General features: G+C 36.1%; 1 protein-coding gene across 1 annotated transcript; it reads left to right on the top strand.

Annotated features, from left to right (window-relative positions):
• Window positions 1-3,682: 3,682 nt before the first annotated feature.
• Window positions 3,683-18,747, top strand: LOC120430218 (epidermal growth factor-like protein). Its single transcript, XM_052709864.1, has 5 exons — window positions 3,683-3,696; window positions 7,791-8,779; window positions 9,232-9,305; window positions 9,567-9,839; window positions 18,739-18,747. Exons 1-5 carry the CDS (start codon window positions 3,683-3,685, stop codon window positions 18,745-18,747), a joined length of 1,359 nt encoding a protein of 452 aa, XP_052565824.1.
• Window positions 18,748-19,257: the final 510 nt, after the last annotated feature.

Here is a 19,257-nt window from a genome sequence, read left to right as displayed (position 1 = left end):
CAAACTTTGAGGAAAAACTCAAAATAATTTTTGAAAAATTCAAGCTTGAACGAATGCCACCTCACTCAGTTTTAAACACTGTAACATTTTGAAAGACATGAAGTCTTACGTTACTTAATTGAATAAATAAATTAATAAAGACTATTTAATAAAAATCTATTGCTTCCTGTAATACTCATTCTTTTTACCCAGCCATATGCCCAGTTTTGCTTGATGTCCCGGATTACGAATCAGAGACAAAAAAAAGCTTTGTGTTTTTATTTTTTTTCTTACATCAAATTCGAATTCTTCGACCCCATATTACCCAATGCATTTTTTCAATATTTCATCGCTAACATTTTGGCCGCCATCTTGGACTTATATAAATCACTTTAGAATAGTTTTGGGGTCAAACTTAAGCTCTACAATCAGAAATAAGATACCGTCATGAGGGGTGACATTGGGTCTGGGGGGTGAGATGGGTTCATACAAATTTCAGCCCCAGACCCAAAGTCACCCCTGATGACCGTACTTAAAAAAAATCTTCATTCGATCATCCGAAGTGATTTTTTTCGGGGTCTTCGGATAATCGAATTTGGACTGTATTCAAAATAAATATTTTCTAAAAATTCCATTGCTACATCAAAAGAGATGCAAGATGCATCAAATTTTGTGAAAAAAAAAAAACAATAAAAAAAATAAAGTCCTCCAATTGTATGGACACTTGATTGGAAAATGTTATTATGAAAAATGGCTTATTTGTACGTTAGGAATTGATAGAAATAGCCTCATAAAAATATATATATAAAACAAAAACCTTTTTTTCGATTGTTGACGTTTTTTTGATTTTTTGCTTATTCAACCTCCTGTGATCAAAATATGATTTTACGTAACTTTCTCCACACAATTTGCCGATGATCCGGAATCGGTTCCAGAGTGGTCAAAGTGTCAATTAGTTTGCGTAAGAACCTTCCTTGGGCTTATACGAACCCAACGCAACAAAAAGCATCTCGATCCGACGCTCCGTATTGAACTGATTCGCGTTCGAGCAAAACCGTCGAAATCGCGACAAAAATTTCAAAAATCAAGAGAACTTTTACTATGCTAAGAATAATTCAAATGTTATTTCAAGTTTTTGTCCCCTCCGCATTAAAATTTCCCCTGAAAACCAAGAGGCAGAAAAATTATAGAAAAAAATTGTTAAATCTATTGTAAACAAGGAATTTAGAATACATTAAATAACGGTTATTTGTGCAGTTTTAAAAAGAAAAGGGCTTTTTGCTCATTAAAAAAAAAAAATCATTACCCTTTACTAAGGCTACCAACTCTTGCTGAGCATAAATCCGTACACTTTGCCGATATGCCACCATGGTATAACAAAAACTGTCATTGAATTATTTAGATAAATTAAATTTAATTAATCTTAGAATTAAAAATATAAAACTGTGTCGTTTTTACAGCTAACAAATTTCACAAAATGCTATCAGAGTGCTTATAACTTGCACGTTTAAAAGTATTCATAAAATAAACCGTGATTTGAATCAAATAATTATGTTCTTCAATTTTGTTTTGTTAAACGTTTGAAAGTTTACGAAATGTCAAGATTGTTTTTACGAATAATATCGCTCTTAGTGTTTTCACGAACACTTTTCCAGAGTTTTTTTTTATTGAAAAGGTCCTATAGCATGTGAAACACAACAGTTTATAGGACCTTTAAAAAAACTCTAGATTTGTTGAATGTTCAAATGTTTTCACAAGTTTTAGAAAGCTTTTAGAAATGGAATATATTTAGTAAGGAATTTCTAAAAGAACAATTCTAGAGTTTTTTTTAAAGGTCCTATCAACATAAGCAAGACAATAGTTTAAAAACTCTAGAATTATTGATAATCAAGTTTGAATTGAACAAAACCCCGGAAACTCTCCCTTTTTTAATCAAACTCACAGAAACCAAAAATTTCTAGTTAACAAAAGCTTCGACCAAATCAAAAAAGCAATTCAATGATTAAAAGGTTTTTTTTAAATTCCGTACAAATCCGTATTATGCGTAAAATTCCCTACAAAAATTCCGGCCTGTTAAAAATCCGCGAAGAGGTTCGAAAATCCGTATGGTAAGGAAAAAATCCGTACAGTTGGTAGCCTTACCCTTTACATACATGTAAATCGTCAAAAATGTCAGAGGTTGGTATGAGCACACATTTAAACTTTTTATTTTAATCTTTTTGCAGGGCATTAAAATATACATTTTCATATATTAACAAAATAAACATGAAGACATTTGGAACCTTGGCCGGGATATAACTACTTTAAGTTAGCAGTTTCAAAAAACGGGTGCCACGATATCTCAACACTGCTTTGACCAAATCGGCTCAAAATTTTGGTGAAGGCCGTTTAAAAAAGGATAAAAATATTTGTATGTTTTTCGTATAAGAAATCGTCAATTTTTTATTTTTGTATTTTTTTTAAAAAAGCAAAATTTCAAAATCAGGCACACGGAATATGTCTTGAGAGTCTTCACCCCAAATTTCAGCCAATTTGGTCCTGCCCATCTCGAGTGTTTATCAACTCGGTGTTTAGAGAAAAACGTTCACAAAGTTCGACAGTTCGCACAAAGTTTGACAGGATCACTTGCCGTCATTTGCGCAAATGAGAGTATTACCAATCGATGCCTTGTGATTTTTGCCTTCCTCACGATACTGAGGAAAGGCTTTAAAATCAGTCTAAAATGAACTTCTTGATATAACCTCCTAGGCATATCGACTCAGAATCTAGTTCTGAGCAAATGTCTGAGTGGGTGCGTGTAGGAGCGTGAACAAAAAATAATAATTCGATTACATATCAGATTCTCTTCACTGACTGAACCGATTTTGTCCGTATTGGTCTCTTTCGATCCGACTTGGTCGATATCGACAATTATTATGTTTAGTTAAGTACTTTAAAGTAGCAAAAACGGTTTTAGCTAAATTTAGTATTTTAGTGTAAAAAGGTAGATAGTTATTCAAAAGAATGAGCCGAAAAGATTAGAAATTTGACAACCCTATCCAAAGTGATGAGAATGAGCACGAGTGTTTTTATGCACTTTCTCCGATCTTCAGATAACCCCTTCCAGCCCTGATCAAAATCAAGATTTTTACGTTTTACATTATTACTAGACACTGAATTGAACAAAATGGATGAAATTCTAATGGCACTCTATATAAAGCAGTGCAGTTTGAATCAGTTTTGAAGTTAAAGTGGTGTTCTGGAGTAATCATTTGCGTTAGGGTGTTAAGAACGAGTCCACGACCTCAGCCAGGGATTATTATCTGGCCAAAATATTAGCACTCTAGGTCAACGGGAAGTGGGGCAAATCGGGACACAAAGTTTGAAGGTTCTAAAACGTTAAACATCTTAAAAAGGCTTAAATTTAAATTTAATTTCAAAATTCAAGATGCAACAAAATGCAGGGTGAAGCATCCCAATTGGTTGAATGTAAAGGGAGTTATTGGCATTTTAGTGAAAAAATAGCATAACGACCAGCAGCTTGTATGGGACATCTGGAACTACCATTTGAGACTGAGAACGCTTTGGGTAAGGCAGTTTAGCATACTTAATAGACAATTTTACTTTTAGTGAATTGTTTGGTTGTAAATTTTTGCTCGGGGACCCATATAGACCGGTGACGCATAGCATCTCAATGCGGAAGTTAAGACGGCTTATCCTGAGCATGCCCGAGCATGGGTAAATAACAAGGGAAATGCGTAATAATACCTTTCTCTGGTATCAATACCAAATTTTGGTATTCCTGGACCCTTTAAAATTTGTCTTAAGGATTATGCAAGAGCAAAATGTGGTATCATACCAATTTAAGGTATTGTTTTGATATTGCAAAATTGCAGAATTTGTCAATGATCGAACACCACATTTTGGTATTCTTTTGGTATTACAGTATTTTATCAAATTCCTCTGCAACTATGGGAAAATTTTGACCAATTTTGACAAAATAATTAATTTTGCGCTATAATGATGTCTCAAAGCGAATGCTTTCATTCAAAACCGGAAATTTCAAACTTGATTTTAAACATTTTTGATATACCCCCTATAGAAATGACTTGAAATTGTGGAAAATTTTCTAAGTCAGGATGGCACATTTTGGTATTATTTTGGTATTAAAGTGTTTTATCAAATTCCTCTGAAACTATGGGAAAATTTTGACCAGTTTTGACAAAATAATTAATTTTGCGCTAAAATCATGTCTCAAAGCGAATGCTTTCATTCAAAACCGGAAATTTCAAACTTGATTTTAAACACTTTTGATATACCCCCTACAGAAATGACTTGAAATTGTGGAAAATTTTCTAAGTCAGGATGGCACATTTTGGTATTATTTGAATATTGAAAGGTTTCATCAATTTTCTCTGAAACTATGGGAAATTTGTTAAAAAAATTTACGAGTTAATTAATTTTGCGCTAAAATGACTTGAAACCCAAAAATGTTAAAGATGATTTTAAAAATTAGTGTGATATACCCACTAATATTTTTTTCAAAAACGTTGAAATATCTCTAAGTCGGGATAACCAAATACTTTGAAAAACGAGTCAATCGACAGATTAAGAATTTTGGTGAATTTCAATTCAGTTTCATTTTAATAATACTTATTTTTCAATCTTGTTATTTTTCAGAAGCTTCAAGAACTTCAAGCACAGGCCGTTCATCAATGACAAATGCATTCGGTGTGGTGCCCAAGCAACACACTTTGTCAGATAAACGTATTTCCCAACTGGTTGTATAACCGAACGGCCTCGTTACCACAACTTGTTCTACAACTCCTGTGCATTGGAAAAAGCGCACTTTTTCTGTTGTATAACTTGCCAGAATAAGATGCAAGTTATCAGAGTAAGTTGTACAAATGTATCTGACAACACTGTGCTATCTAACAAGAGATTCAACGAAAAAAGGGGGCGTGGTTAACGGCTGTGCTGTCAAATCAAAGCGCACACTGAAAAGGAAAGATAGATTGAAAACAGTTGTCTAACCGTTACCCAACTTTCATGTAAACAAACAGTTCTTATCAGAATTTCAATCAAAGACGAAGCCAATATGAATAGTATCTCTGACTATTTTGGTACGCTTGTTTCTGCCCGATTCATTTAGAAAAAAATTGAAATCGTATGAAAAAAAATATATATTTTCGCGCTCTCTAACTGTGATTCTTGTGAAACCCTCTCAATGGCGAACTTTTAGATTTTCCTTTTTTGATGAACTTCGTCTTTCCCAAGATTCGATCCGATGACTTCGACGATTTGTTGTTATCTCCACGGCAGGTCCAGGCGCGCTTCCACATCTCTCCACGAGGCTTCATAGTAAACAAGCTGTCCTAAACGTCAATAAGAAGGCTGCTGTCAGCTTTGTTATACAGCAGTGAGCTATACAACTTAACTCCAGAAAAGGCTGTCATTGGAAATTAAGTTATATAAGTTGGTTTCAAGTCAGTTTTTATAACTCCAATATACAACTTAGTTATAACAAACCGTTTCAACTGTCATTTCTATTACCGTACCATGGAGCAACATTGAAATCGGTATGATTTTAATTTGTTATTTTCTCTATCATGAACTCCATAAGCTGACATTTGTGTAGCTTTTACCGGCAATAAGGTATCAAACTAAACGGTCAACAATTGAAATTATTGCAATCTTCGATAAATAAACATTATTGAAACTTTAAATACCTCACGTACAAATTCACACCACCTAACAACACGCAATGTCAAGTTGAATATGTTTGTTGAATATCAGTTATATAACCTATTCTCCGATAACATTTGTGTAACAAAGCGAGAAAACCTAAGGTTATTTATAGAATGGTTAGCCACGCCCATTTTTCAGAAGATGCCGTCACATGACAATGTTAGATAAGCAGTGAAACAAACAGTGCAATATTATTCTTATTCAACAAACTGTTTTCGAGGAAAACAATGCAGATGAGGGAACAGCATCTTGGCATATCAGCATTTTGACGTTTAATTACAGCTCATTAAAAGCGTTTTCGACTGAAATCAAGTGATAAAAACCTCAAACAGAAGTGAGCAAGCAAGTTTCTATCGAAGGTGTTCCAAAATAAGTTGTTTAAACAGTGTAAATCAGCTAATTGAAGGACCGGCCCGTGGCTTAATGGCTACGGCTCCCGCCTCATAAGCGGAAGGTTCCGGGTTCGCATCCCGACCGGTCTCCTTGAAATTATTCGACTTTAATTGAACTTTGAATATGAACAAAAAACGCATGGAATCAGGTGGGATTCGAACTCACACCTTTGGATTGGTAGTCAGATACTCTAGCCACTCGGCCACCGAGGGGTTGACACCCCTTGAGTTAATTAATCCGTAGTGGTGAAATAATTTCACAAGGTCATTTACTATATAATACAACAATCCCTTCCCCAACGATTCCCCTACACACACTACACACCATATTCTATAAATAACTCGAAGTGGTTGGTACGGTATGTCCTCACTTCTTCTTCCCCTGATGATTCCATGAAATGTGGGTTCCGTTCATAGAATCTGTCTCTTGCGGTTAATGCAACGCAGTAGGCCGGGCCGCTTTAGTGAGTGTAATACATTTCGGGGGTTCTCGAAAGTACTGCAATCATTAATAATGACAAGAAAGAACTTGAGGCGTAATCTAACCATAAGTTCTTCCCGGATGCTTTCTTCGGACTGGCTGCGCTTGTGTTCGATTAGATTAGATTAGATAAACAGTGTAAATCAGCTAATTGGATGGAACCCTCCAAATAGGTGAGAATTTTTCCTATGTTGTGTTTTGTTGGAAAAAAGTGAAGTTGACTGTGTTTTAACACTTTTGTGTCACAAAACACGATAGTTACATAAGTCAGTAATACAAGCAGTGAAACAAACTGTTATTTAAGTTATGTTCAGATTTTTTCTCGTATGTTTATCAAAAACAATTGTCTAACTATTATTCAACAGTCGACAAGTTATGAGTGCTACTTGGGTGAAGAATATCACTAATAACAACATGGAATCATCAGGTGAGTAGATTTGGCTGTTGTATATGAATAATTTCCGTTTTTTCACTAACTGCAACTGCTGCACTAAAAAGGGTATGAAAATACCAAATTTTGGTATTACTTGTTCAAATACCAGCGACCATAATGTGCTCTTGGTTGCCCAGTAATAAATGGTAAAATACCATGAAATCATACCAAAATCATGTATGTGAAAGACCACAGAAATACCAAAATATGATTTTCCAAGGGCGCGGGAATACCTAAAAATAAAACCATGGCAATACCAAGTTTTGGTATTCAAGCAATGTTCAAAAATCCAGAAGACCACAACTTGGTATTGAAATGGTTTTATTTTGAGGTATTATTTTACCCTTGGAATAACATGGTTTGGTATTGTTGTGCCCTTACACATACAAGATTTTGGTATGATTTCATGGTATTTTACCATCTATTACTGGGCAACCAAGGGCACATTTTGGTCGCTGTTATTTGCCCAAGTAATACCAAAATTTGGTATTCCCGTGTTATTTACCCCTGCTCGGGTGACGTAACCTTGTTCTTCGAGCAACCCTTAAATAGTTCGATGCATGTGATAAGTGACCTAAATAATTAGCACAGCCCACTATATAATATGGCTTTACGACTTCGAACAAAACAGTCCAGTACGAAATGTATATCCTAACGCAAGTTGTTTTACTTTGCTTACTGCATCCACTGGTTACTGGTCGCAAGTGTTGGATGAACGTGAAGTATTACTTTTAGAATTTACACTGTCAAACACTTGATACATCTTATCCTCAAACAGGACTCCTTACGTCAATTCTTGGGATGAGTACGTTTCCAGGTACAGTACCTGCTCGTATGAATGCTTCTTCATTTCGCACCACAAGCAGGTCCACTTTGGCTACTACACCAAAAGCTGTGAGCTGGCCTACTTAACGGAATCCAGGTTGGTTTGCTGTGAAGGATACTTCGACTACGGTGGAGACTGCTACCCAGTGTGTAAGAGTGGATGCCCGAATGGGCGCTGTACCGGACCGGATCAGTGTACTTGCAACGAGGGATACGTCAACGTGTTGAACGAGTGTAAACCAAAGTGTTCAAGCTGCGAGAACGGACGCTGTGTTGCACCGAATGAGTGTGTCTGCGACGAGGGATTCCGGAAAGACTCCAACGCGGCTTGTGTTCCAAGCTGTAAAGATGCTTGCATCGGGGGACTGTGCGACAGGGATGGACACTGTGCCTGCTCAAAGGAACAATTCTTCAATCCGAAACTGTTGGAATTTGGTGTCCGCAATGGAACAGTTTGCACAGGAAGGTGCGACAAGCCTTGTCAGAATGGATACTGCGTGGGAAGAAATCGCTGTCAATGTCTCAACGGATATCAACCATCTAAAGTTGATTCTTTCGCCTGTACTCCCGTGTGTGATCCGAGCTATGTCGATTGCACTGGAGGAGTCTGTGTGGCACCAAATACCTGCATTTGCAAAACTGGCTACACATTGATTTCGGGCAAGTGTGTTCCCATTTGTGACCCGGAGTGCATCAATGGAAATTGCGTGAGTCCGGGACAGTGTTCTTGCTTGAGCGGGTATCACAAGATTCAAGAATCTGACTTCGAATGCATCCCAACTTGTGATCCACCCTGTAGCAACGGAAAATGCGTTAGTCCGAATACCTGTGAATGCTTCCATGGATTTGCGGGTTCACTGGAAGTTGCGAACCGGTGTGAAGCAACATGTGATTCAAGCTACGCTAATTGTGACAACGGGACTTGCGTAGCTCCAAATTACTGTAAATGTAACGATGGATACATGTTCCAAAATGGCCGCTGCATTCCGAACTGTAACCCAGCTTGCATTAACGGAGAGTGTTCAAGTCCTAACGAGTGCTCTTGCTTGGATGGTTTCACGAAGAATGCAGAAGAATCAAATGTTTGCATCCCATCGTGCACTCCTCGTTGTGAAAACGGTGACTGCGTAGCCCCGAATACCTGCAAGTGCCACCAAGTATATCGAATCACAGAACAGCCGCTGTATTGCACCTAATATTCTGCTTTGCGATGAAGGATTCTCACTGGAGTACGATTCCGGATCGATACGCTGCGCGCCAAGTTGTAATCCGTCGTGCACCAACGCTCGCTGTCTTTCGAATGGGTTGTGCCAGTGCTTCGATGGATTTATCCAATCTTCTGAAGCGAGAAACGTGTGTGAACCTGCCTGCGATCCTTCCTGTGTCAATTCCAGCTGTGTTCGACCGAATCAGTGCGAATGCTGGGAAGGACACCAACGCGTGGACGACAACGCCTGCCGCCCAGTTTGTGATGCAGCCGTGATGGATTGCACGTTTGGAAGTTGCATCGGTGTTAATGTTTGTCTTTGTTCCACCGGTTACGTTCTAGCTACTTCCGAGAACAATTCCAGATACTGTAGTCCGACGTGCTCACAACCGTGCAAGAATGGGATTTGCACTGCTCCAAATGTATGTGAATGTCATGGCGGGTACAATCAAACTTAATTCGATGAAGGGTGCACTCCAGTGTGCGAAGAATCTTGCGAGAATGCAATCTGTTCGGCTCCAGATGTATGCAGTTGCCTGGAAGGACTCCACCGTTTGTACGGCATTCTGCAACGACGGGTACGAACTGGTGGACAATGGAACGTTCAACAAAACCTCGGTATGCGAACCGATCTGTGATAACTGCTCAGACGGAGTTTGTATAGCTCCCGATGAATGCGAGTGCAACGAAGGCTTTAAATTGAGCGATACAGAAGACGCGCAACGTTGTACCCCTGTGGGAGCTGTGCAGAGTAGCTACTTCCGCCATCCGCGAACCACTTTGTGCATCTTTGCAGTTTGTGGAACATGTATTGTAGCTCTGATTTCCCTTTCGATCAAACTGAACTGTAATATAAGCTGTTGCATGTGTAGGGGTTGGGCCAAATGCCACAAATCATTCGCCAGAATGTTGTTTGGCAGAAAACGAAGGCAGAAAAACAAACGGCAGAATGAGTCAAATGGCAGAAACGGTCAAAAAGCCAGAAAATGTAATTTGGCGGAAAACTTGCCAGAAATTTGAAAAACCGAATGTTTCAAATGGCAGAAAAAATGAAATGGCAGAATGAATAAAACTACTGAAAAATCGAAAGGCAGAAGTGTTCATTTGATAGATTTCCAATGGTCAATATAAATAAACAAACAAACAATTAAAATGGTTATTTAACTATTCAGGGGGGGATGGCAACCCTATTCCGACCAAAGCAAACTGACAACAGTCGACATTAGCACGGTTGTCAAATGAGAGCCCACAGCAAAAGCTTAGCTGTCAAATGGTAGCCCATAACAAATCATTGTTTGGGTTTTTGATTTCCAAATTTCCCGCAATTTAAACGATAAATACCTGAAAAACACGTGAATTGTGTTGCTGATGGCGAATTCTATTATATCCTTGGAGATTCCATCCCAATATTGGCTGAAAATTCATAATGAAAAAAGTGATTTTTCTGTTTACCTTTTTTTGCTTTTTTACTTTTGGTCGATCAAACAGTGCGCCCGTACACTGTGCATCGGCATTACACATTTTTCAGTTTGGTTTTACACATTTGCATGGGACTTTTGAGTTTAACCAGGATAACACACTTCGTGTTACCAAAGTAATATGAATAATACTGATTCTGAGTGTTTGTTATCTGAACTTCCAAGATTGCGGCTTCTTCGCTATCCCCTGACTATTCATAAAACATTAAGTTAGAACGTTTTGATTGATCTTAAAAGTATATAATGATAAGGTTATCATTCACTTGGGTCCTATACAATTGAAGCCCGACCATGATATCTGAAATTATCATAATTAAGGCTACCAACTGTACGGATTTTTTCCTTACCATACGGATTTTCGACCCTCTTCGCGGATTTTTAACAGGCCAGAATTTTTGTAGGGAATTTTTAGCATAATACGGAATTTTAACATCTTTTTAAACATTGAATTGCTTTTTTTATTTGGTCAAAGCTTTTGTTAACTAGACATTTTTATTTTTATTTTACTGTGAGTTTGATTTAAAAAGGGAGAGTTTTCCGGGTTTCCTCAATTCAAACTTGATTATCAATAAGTCTAGAGTTTTTTTTAAAAGGTCCTATAAACTATTGTCTTTCATGTGTTGATAGGGCCTTTTGAAAAAATATCGAATTGTTCTTTTAGAAATTCTTTACTAAATATATTTATCCATTGAAAGATCCAAAAGCCATCTAAAACTTGTGAAAACCTTTGAACATTTGAATTAACAAATCTAGAGTTGTTTTAAAGGCCCTATAAACTGTTGTGTATCACATGTTACCTTTCCAATAAAAAAAAATTGGAAATGTGTTCGTGAAAACACTGAGAACGATATTATTCGTTAAAGCAAACTTGACATTTCGTAAACTTTTTAACTTAAAAAAAAAATAAGAACATAATGTTTTGATTCAAATCACGGTTTATTTTATGAATACTTTTAAACGTGCAAGTCATAAGCACTTTGATAGCATTTTGTGAAATTTGTTAGCTGTAAAAACGACACAGTTTCTCAAATTTATTTGATTTCATTTATATAAATAATTCCTTGACAGTTTTTGTTATACCATGCCTTTATATCCTACGGATTTTTGCTCAGCAAGAGTTGGTAGCCTTAAGGGGTTACATACATGTATATCGGCAAAAAAGTCGGAGGTTAGTATGAGCACACACTTCAACTTTTTTTAATTCTTTTTTCAGGGCATTAAAATATACATTTTCACCTACTAACAAATCAAATTTGAAGACTTTTGGTTGCACCATTGCCGAGATATAGCAATTTCAACTTAGCAATGTCAAAAAACGGGTGACACGATATCTCAACACTGTCTTGACCAAATTGGCTAAAAATTTTGGTGAAGACTCGTTAAACCGATTCCGTGTGCATGACAAAGTCCGATTTTCAAAAAGTTTATTTTAAAAAAAGATAAAAATATTTTTGTGTTTTTCATGAAAAAAAAACAAAAGTTTTTGATTTTTGTATTTTTCTAAAAAGCAAATTTTAAAAATTGGGCTTCGTCATGCACACGGGATACATCTTGAGAGTCTTCACCTCAAATTTCAGCCAATTTGGTCCTTCCCATCTCGAGATATCGTGGCACCCGTAAATCAACTCGGGGTTTAGAGAAAAACTAACTTAATCCACCTATGTGGTTGATGCCTTCCTCACTTTTTACCAACAATGGGTAATATGAGTGGTTTAAACACATATTTCAGCTATTTTTTTTAGGTCCAGAAAAATAAGTACTCAGATATAACTTAAGTGGTCAGAACACGAGACAGAGTTGTCAGATCATCAATTTTGTGGACTCGTTAGAAAGGATTTTCGATTACCTAACCAACAATGGGTTGGATGATGGATCCGGACATCGTTTACATGCATTTAAGTGAGACTCGGCTTCAAAAAAGTACATAAATATCACTTAAGTGGTCATAACTCGAGACAGGGTTGCCAGATCTTCAATGATGTGGATTCATTAGAAAGGTCTCTCGATTACTTAACCAACGATGGGTCGGATGATGCATCCGGATATAGTTTACATGCATTTAGGTGAGATCCGGCTTCAAAAAAGTACATAAATATCTTTTAAGTGGTCATAACTTGAGATAGGGTTGCCAGATCTTCAATGTTGTGGACTCGTTGGAAAGGTCTTTCGATTACCTAACCAACAATGGGTTGGATGATGGATCCGGACATCGTTTACATGCATATAAATGAGATCCGGCTTCAAAAAAGTACATAAATATCACTTAAGTGGTCATAACTCGAGATAGGGTTGCCAGATCTTCAATGTTGTGGACTCGTTGGAAAGGTCTCTCGATTACCTAACCAACAATGGGTTGGATGATGGATCCGGACATCGTTTACATGCATATAAATGAGATCCGGCTTCAAAAAAGTACATAAATATCACTTAAGTGGTCATAACTCGAGACAGGGTTGCCAGCTCTTCAATGATGTGGACTCGTTAGAAAGGTCTCTCGATAACCTAACCAACGATGGGTCGGATGATGGATCCGGACATCGTTTACATGCATTTAAGTGAGATCCGTCTTCAAAAAGTACATAAATATCACTTAAGTGGTCATAACTCGAGACAGGGTTGCCAGATCTTCAATAATGTGGACTCGTTAGAAAGGTCTCTCGATTACCTAACCAACGATGGGTTGGATGATGGTTCCGGACATCGTTTACATGCATTTAGGTGAGATCCGTCTTCAAAAAGTACATAAATATCACTTAAGTGGTCATAACTCGAGATAGGGTTGCCAGATCTTCAATGTTGTGGACTCGTTGAAAAGGTTTTTCGATTACCTAACCAACAATGGGTCGGATGATGGATCCGGATTTAGTTTACATGCATTTAAGTGAGATCCGGCTTCAAAAAAGTATATAAATATCACTTAAGTGGTCATAACTCGAGACAGGGTTGCCAGATCTTCAATGTTTTGAACTCATTGGAAAGGTCTTTTGATTACCTAACCAACCATGGGTCGTATGATGGATCCGTACATAGTTTACATACATTTAAGTGAGATCCGGCTTCAAAAAAGTACATAAATATCACTTAAGTGGTCATAACTTGAGACAGGGTTGCCAGATCTTCAATGTTTTAGAATCATTGGAAAGGTCTTTCGATTACCTAACCAACGATGGGTTGGATGATGGATCTGGGCATAGTTTAAATGCATTTAAGTGAGATCCGGCATCAAAATTCCAGCACCCGATTCGAGACTTTGACACTTTTTTATACGTAACTTTTGAACTACTTATCGGATCTTCAAACAATTCAATAGTGCAGCATGGGGCACTAAACCGGACCGAATGCAACTTGTTTGACTCAAATCGGATCAGCCAGTGCCGAGAAAACTTGGCAAGAATTTTGAGCACCAAGGGGAATACGCACACACATACACACACACACACACAGACATTTGTTCAGTTTTCGATTCTGAGTCGATAGGTATACATGAATATAGGTCTACGAGCTGTTTTTCAAAAGTTACTTTTTCGAGCAGGATTATAGCCTTACCTCAGTGAGGAAGGCAAAACTTCAACAAAGTTTGACAGCCCGCTTTGCACATGGCAATATTTTGAGCTTAAATCGTCTCTTACTCAGTTAAATCATGAAATATCTTTATGAAACTTTCAGGAGTGATTAATAATCATCCTTTGAGTGGATTTAACAAATATTCTGTAATTTAAAATTTTGTGATTTTCTACATGTATGTAACCCCTTAATCATAATATATCGATAAAAAAACTCAAAGAAAAAAACAACTTGTAGAAGGAATTTCGTCAAAATATTGCAAGCGACGCAAAATTTATATCTTTGAACGAAAGATCATGGCAATGATGGAAGTCTTCATGTTAATGAAGGACGTTGTGATGATTACTTTAGATCCAAAATAACTATCCTTGACCTGGTACACAGTTTATATAAACAGGCCATCGTAACAAATAAAACAACAAACTACAAATTCATTTCTGAAAATTTCTTCGTCGATATTAAACTTTGCAGAAGATAGAATCCATTTTCACAAAAGATAATAATAAAAAGCACTTCAATGTTTACACATATGCATTGACGACAACAGCTTATCCAAGTGCTCATTCCTAATTCAACAAAACCGTTGGTAAAATTATACTTGAAACTCTTCACATTTGCTCACGCATGTTTCTTCTCAAAACAACCCGCAAGCTCTCGTTCTCGAAACCGAAACCAAACACGACGCATCTCTTCATAAAACAATGCCTCTCTTGCCAGCACGCATTATCCGTTGCTGCCACGTGTCCAGGAGATCCCTCTCCACCTCCTCACACACCGAAAAGGCCACCGCCAAACTAAGGGCAAAAGTCAATCGCCTCGGCATTCGCTGAATCCGGCCGACGAGGAGGCAGCCAAAAATACCCCCAAGCGCAGTTTTATTTTAGAGTGTATCTGAGCTGACTTCCCCCCACAAGAACGCAGACACAACATTGTCGAGTTGTGTGGAAAGTATCATCATACATGCGGCTTGTTTAGCATTGTTTTGACGAATCCTGCGGCACAATGTGGGAAGCAGAAGGTACAGTTGGGAATGAGAATCATGTAGCGGAAAACGAAAACGAACAGAAGAAATAATCTAACAAAAATAAATCATAAATTGAAACAAATGAAAAAACCACTTAACCACAGTCCACAGTCAATTTTCAAAAATTTCAAAGTATAATTCGAAGGTCTTGGCAAAATTTAACTTCGGATATTCGAGGCTTTGGGGTAATCAAGCGTGGACTGTATTTAAAATATGAATTTTGTCCGCGTAACTCGCCCACTGTGCAACCATCATAAAAGTCCTTCGGGCCTGAGACGAAAAGTCAGACTTGGCTTGACGAGAGACCTCGAAACGCACAGAGTTCAAGTTCAATTACGTCGTATTTTCCAGCTCTCACGAGTATGTTATCATTTTATTCTCAAGTTAACTTTTCCTGAGACATACGTTTTTTGCCATCTTTGACTGGTGGTGGGTTTAGAAGTGCTGCCCCTTATTTCAAGCGCTAATGAAATGTTGAAGGCATAAGGAACAGTCGTGGCTGAATGGTTACGATGTTCGCTCTGTAAGCGAATGGTTCTGGTTTTGATTCCCATCGGCTCCCAACGAGAAAGATCTTGTCTCATTGAATTTTTAAACAATAAGAGATAATAAGAATTGAAAGTGTCGTTAAAACTCGCCTAGGGTGGCACCTTAGACCATTCACCTTCCCAAAAACTGTTCAACTCCAAGCGAAACTTACTTGAGGATACCGTGGAGATTTTCCCTTATTCTGTATAAAAAGTCGAACATCAACAATTCCCATCTTCCAAATTCCCTATACTTATCGCTGGTGTGCGGTGGAGATGGTAGAGGCCGGTAATGGACGGTTGTAATTGTGTTGAGAATCTATATCAGGTAGAGTTGGTTCTACACTAAAACCCCCGTTTACGCGCAGGCGTTACGCTTTTTGTTTGGTTGATTTCTCGAAAACAGTGTAATGTTTTTACATTCTTTTGAAAGCAATTTGTAGATCTGCACAAGACCTATAAATTGCTTTAAAAAGATTGCAAAAAGATTGCGTCGTTCCAGAGAAATCGACGAAAACCGTAACGCCTGAGGGTAAACCGGGGTTTTAGTGTATTCCCAATTATCATCTCCAACCTGAACTAGCACATCTGTTAAAATCACCGTTTCCAAGCGATGCTAATGAAATCTTGATGGCATAGTTATAAATAACAATATGAAAATAAAAGAAACATAATATAAATTAAATTACATACACCCAAAGTTAAAGAACGAGGGGATAGTCCTCACGAAAAGAAACGTGAGGAAAGTGCTATTTTGCGAGAGTAAAGTCCTCTCACGTGTTCATTAGTTCATTGGAACAGTTCATTCTATTGAGTGGCTTATATAGACAAATGACCGCCACTTAGTCACCGTACCATGGTGGCCCATACGGCAAAGGCACGGTTCAATAAGCTGAAGGTCTTGGGTTCGAGTCTCGGTTCCGGTACTTTTTTTTTGGTAGATGAACTTTTTTTGAAGATGAACCCATGAGTAAAGTACTCTCAGTAATTTCGGGATTTATCCTCTCCGTCCGCACACAGTTCCATTTTACTACCGAATCGTGCTCTTTATCCTCTCGTATGCCGATGCTCAGTTCTGGGTGTACAGTCAAGACTCCATGATCCGAGAGGCTTTGGACAAATATTAATAGTTTATTTTTGATTTTTGAGCACTAAACTGATTGTAAAGTTATCCCATGATCACATAATTGTTCTATTTGCTAAAACAGCAGACCACGTGTGAAGTTTTCGATAATTTTGGTTTTTCTGAAAGAGCACACGATTTTGAACCAAGGTTATAAACGGTAAAATTATCGAGGCTCAATTTCGATAATTTTATCGCCAATAATGGACGATAATTCATTTTTTAAATCTTTTTAAATCGACTTAATTTAACTATATCATGTTAAATTTTCAATTCTAAGAATATATTTCATGAAAATCTAGGGAGTTTCAAAGTAAAATATGGACTCAAAATTGTGCACAAAATACCGTATTTTTTCGAAATTACTAAAATTTTCATAAATTGCAATATGGGTATCAAACGAAGTGAAATTTTGATTGCTTTTTCACATTAATATAGTTTTTTGTGAAATACTTACATTTTCACAATATACTGTATTTTTTAGAAAATACTTAAATTTTCATAATTTGCAATGTGGGTATCAAACGAAGCGAAGTTTTGTTTACTTTTTCACTTTATATAAGCTTTTTTAAAAATATAAAAAATCACAAATAACGTATTTTACGAAAATACTCAAATTGTCAACATAAGCAATATGGGTAGCAAACGTATCGTTTTTTGCTTTTTAACTTTATCAAAGCTTTTTTTTGTGTAAAATGCTTACATTTTCTAAAAATACCGTATTTTTTGAAAATACTGGTTTTTTTTATTTGCGATATGTGTATCAAACTACGCAATAATGGTATAGAGCATACAAAATTTTTATGTTTGCATGAAGCATACAAAATTTTTCTACGTTTAATACCAGTATAGCATTTTTTTAAAATTTGAGTACTTTCGAAAAATATGGTAAATTGTGAAATTTATTGTATTTGCCAACCATAAAACTGTAATTAATTGAAAAACCATACAAAATTTCACTTCGTTTGATACCCATATCACAAATTATAAAAAATTTAGTATTATAGAAAAATACGGTATTTTGAGAATGGTTTAGTATTTTACAAAAATACTTTAATAAAGTGAAGAAACAGTCAAAGTTTCACTTCGTTCAGTACCCATTTTGCATATTATAAAAAAATGAGTATTTTACAAAAATACGGTAGTTTGTGAAAATTTAAGTATTTTACAAAAAATCTATAAATGTGAAAAAGCTATCAAAATTTTACTTCGTTTGATACTCATATTACAAAGTATGAAATTTAAAGTACATTCGAAAAAATAAGGTATTTTGTGAACAATTTTGAGTACATATTTCTACTTCAAAACTAACCATATTTAAAAAAAAAATTAGTCTCATGAAAGTATTGAATATTTAACATGAAATATTTGATTTTAGAAAGATTAAAAATATAGTTATCGTCCACTATTCCTCTACTGCCCAAATTTTTTTTCGAATATTTTTATTTTTCCCGTGTTTAGGAGGTCATTTTGAGCAACTTCTGTTCTACGAAAAACTTTACTTCTCTTGTTTTATGTTTTTCTTGTTTAATTTTTAATATTTTACTTTGCATTTATCTTGTTTAGTTTATGTTTGTTTTTGATAGTATTTGGCATATTCTACCACCTCATATCATTACATTTTGCTCATCTAATTTCACTTTTTTCAATTTTTTACTTGTTTTTTCATATTTTCAGCAATAAAATGGCATCAGTATCATTTAAATTGTAAAATAATGCGTACAAGCATAGCCTGGGACACTACAAAAATCACTGCATACTTCTTTTTACTTAAAATATAGGAAATGTTAGCAAAAAACACAGCGAAAGTTGACCCCTTAAAAAATAACATTTTTAAAATCATTGGCAAAGTCACATAAAACAAGTAAAACTTCCAACTCATATATTTTCTAAAGTTTTAAGAGTTCTTCTTTCCAATTTCTTAAGAGATCAAAAATTGGTTAAAAATGGATTTTTGACGATTTTTTTTTAATTGTAGCCCGTCTAAAGGCGGGGTTGGATTGTAAAGGGTTAAGATAATCGCCGATAAAATTATCGAAATAACGATAACCATTATCTTTTTCGTCAGACGATAATATTATCGATGATAATTTTATCGATTAACAACCTTGCGAAACTGCATCAATAAAGCATAAGTGAAGAAAATGCATATGGAACATTTGTGCGAACAAGAACAGTAAAGGGATTTGGAATTTGAAAATCCAAGACGGTGGGGATGAAATATTGAGAAAATGCCCCTTGTAATTTAAAAGGCAATTCCACCCAAACCATTCCAATTTGTCTCACAGAACTTTAATTTGATGTTAAAAGAAAGAAAATAAAGAAATGCAAAAAACTGAGGCTAAATAAAGAATGGTTAAATTTTATCAAATATTTTAAATTTTATCGAAAAAAAAGTTTTAAAGAAGAAGTCTGGATTTTTTTAAAGGTCCAATGAACACAATTTTATTTTATTTTTTGATATTCTTTTAATACCTGACTCAAGGCTGTTAACAAA

This window comes from Culex pipiens, chromosome 3 (assembly GCF_016801865.2).
Source record: "Culex pipiens pallens isolate TS chromosome 3, TS_CPP_V2, whole genome shotgun sequence".
Classification (NCBI taxonomy): Eukaryota; Metazoa; Arthropoda; class Insecta; order Diptera; family Culicidae; genus Culex; species Culex pipiens.
The sequence above is the reverse complement of the archived record's forward strand: the minus strand, read 5'-3'. Positions and strand labels throughout refer to the sequence as shown.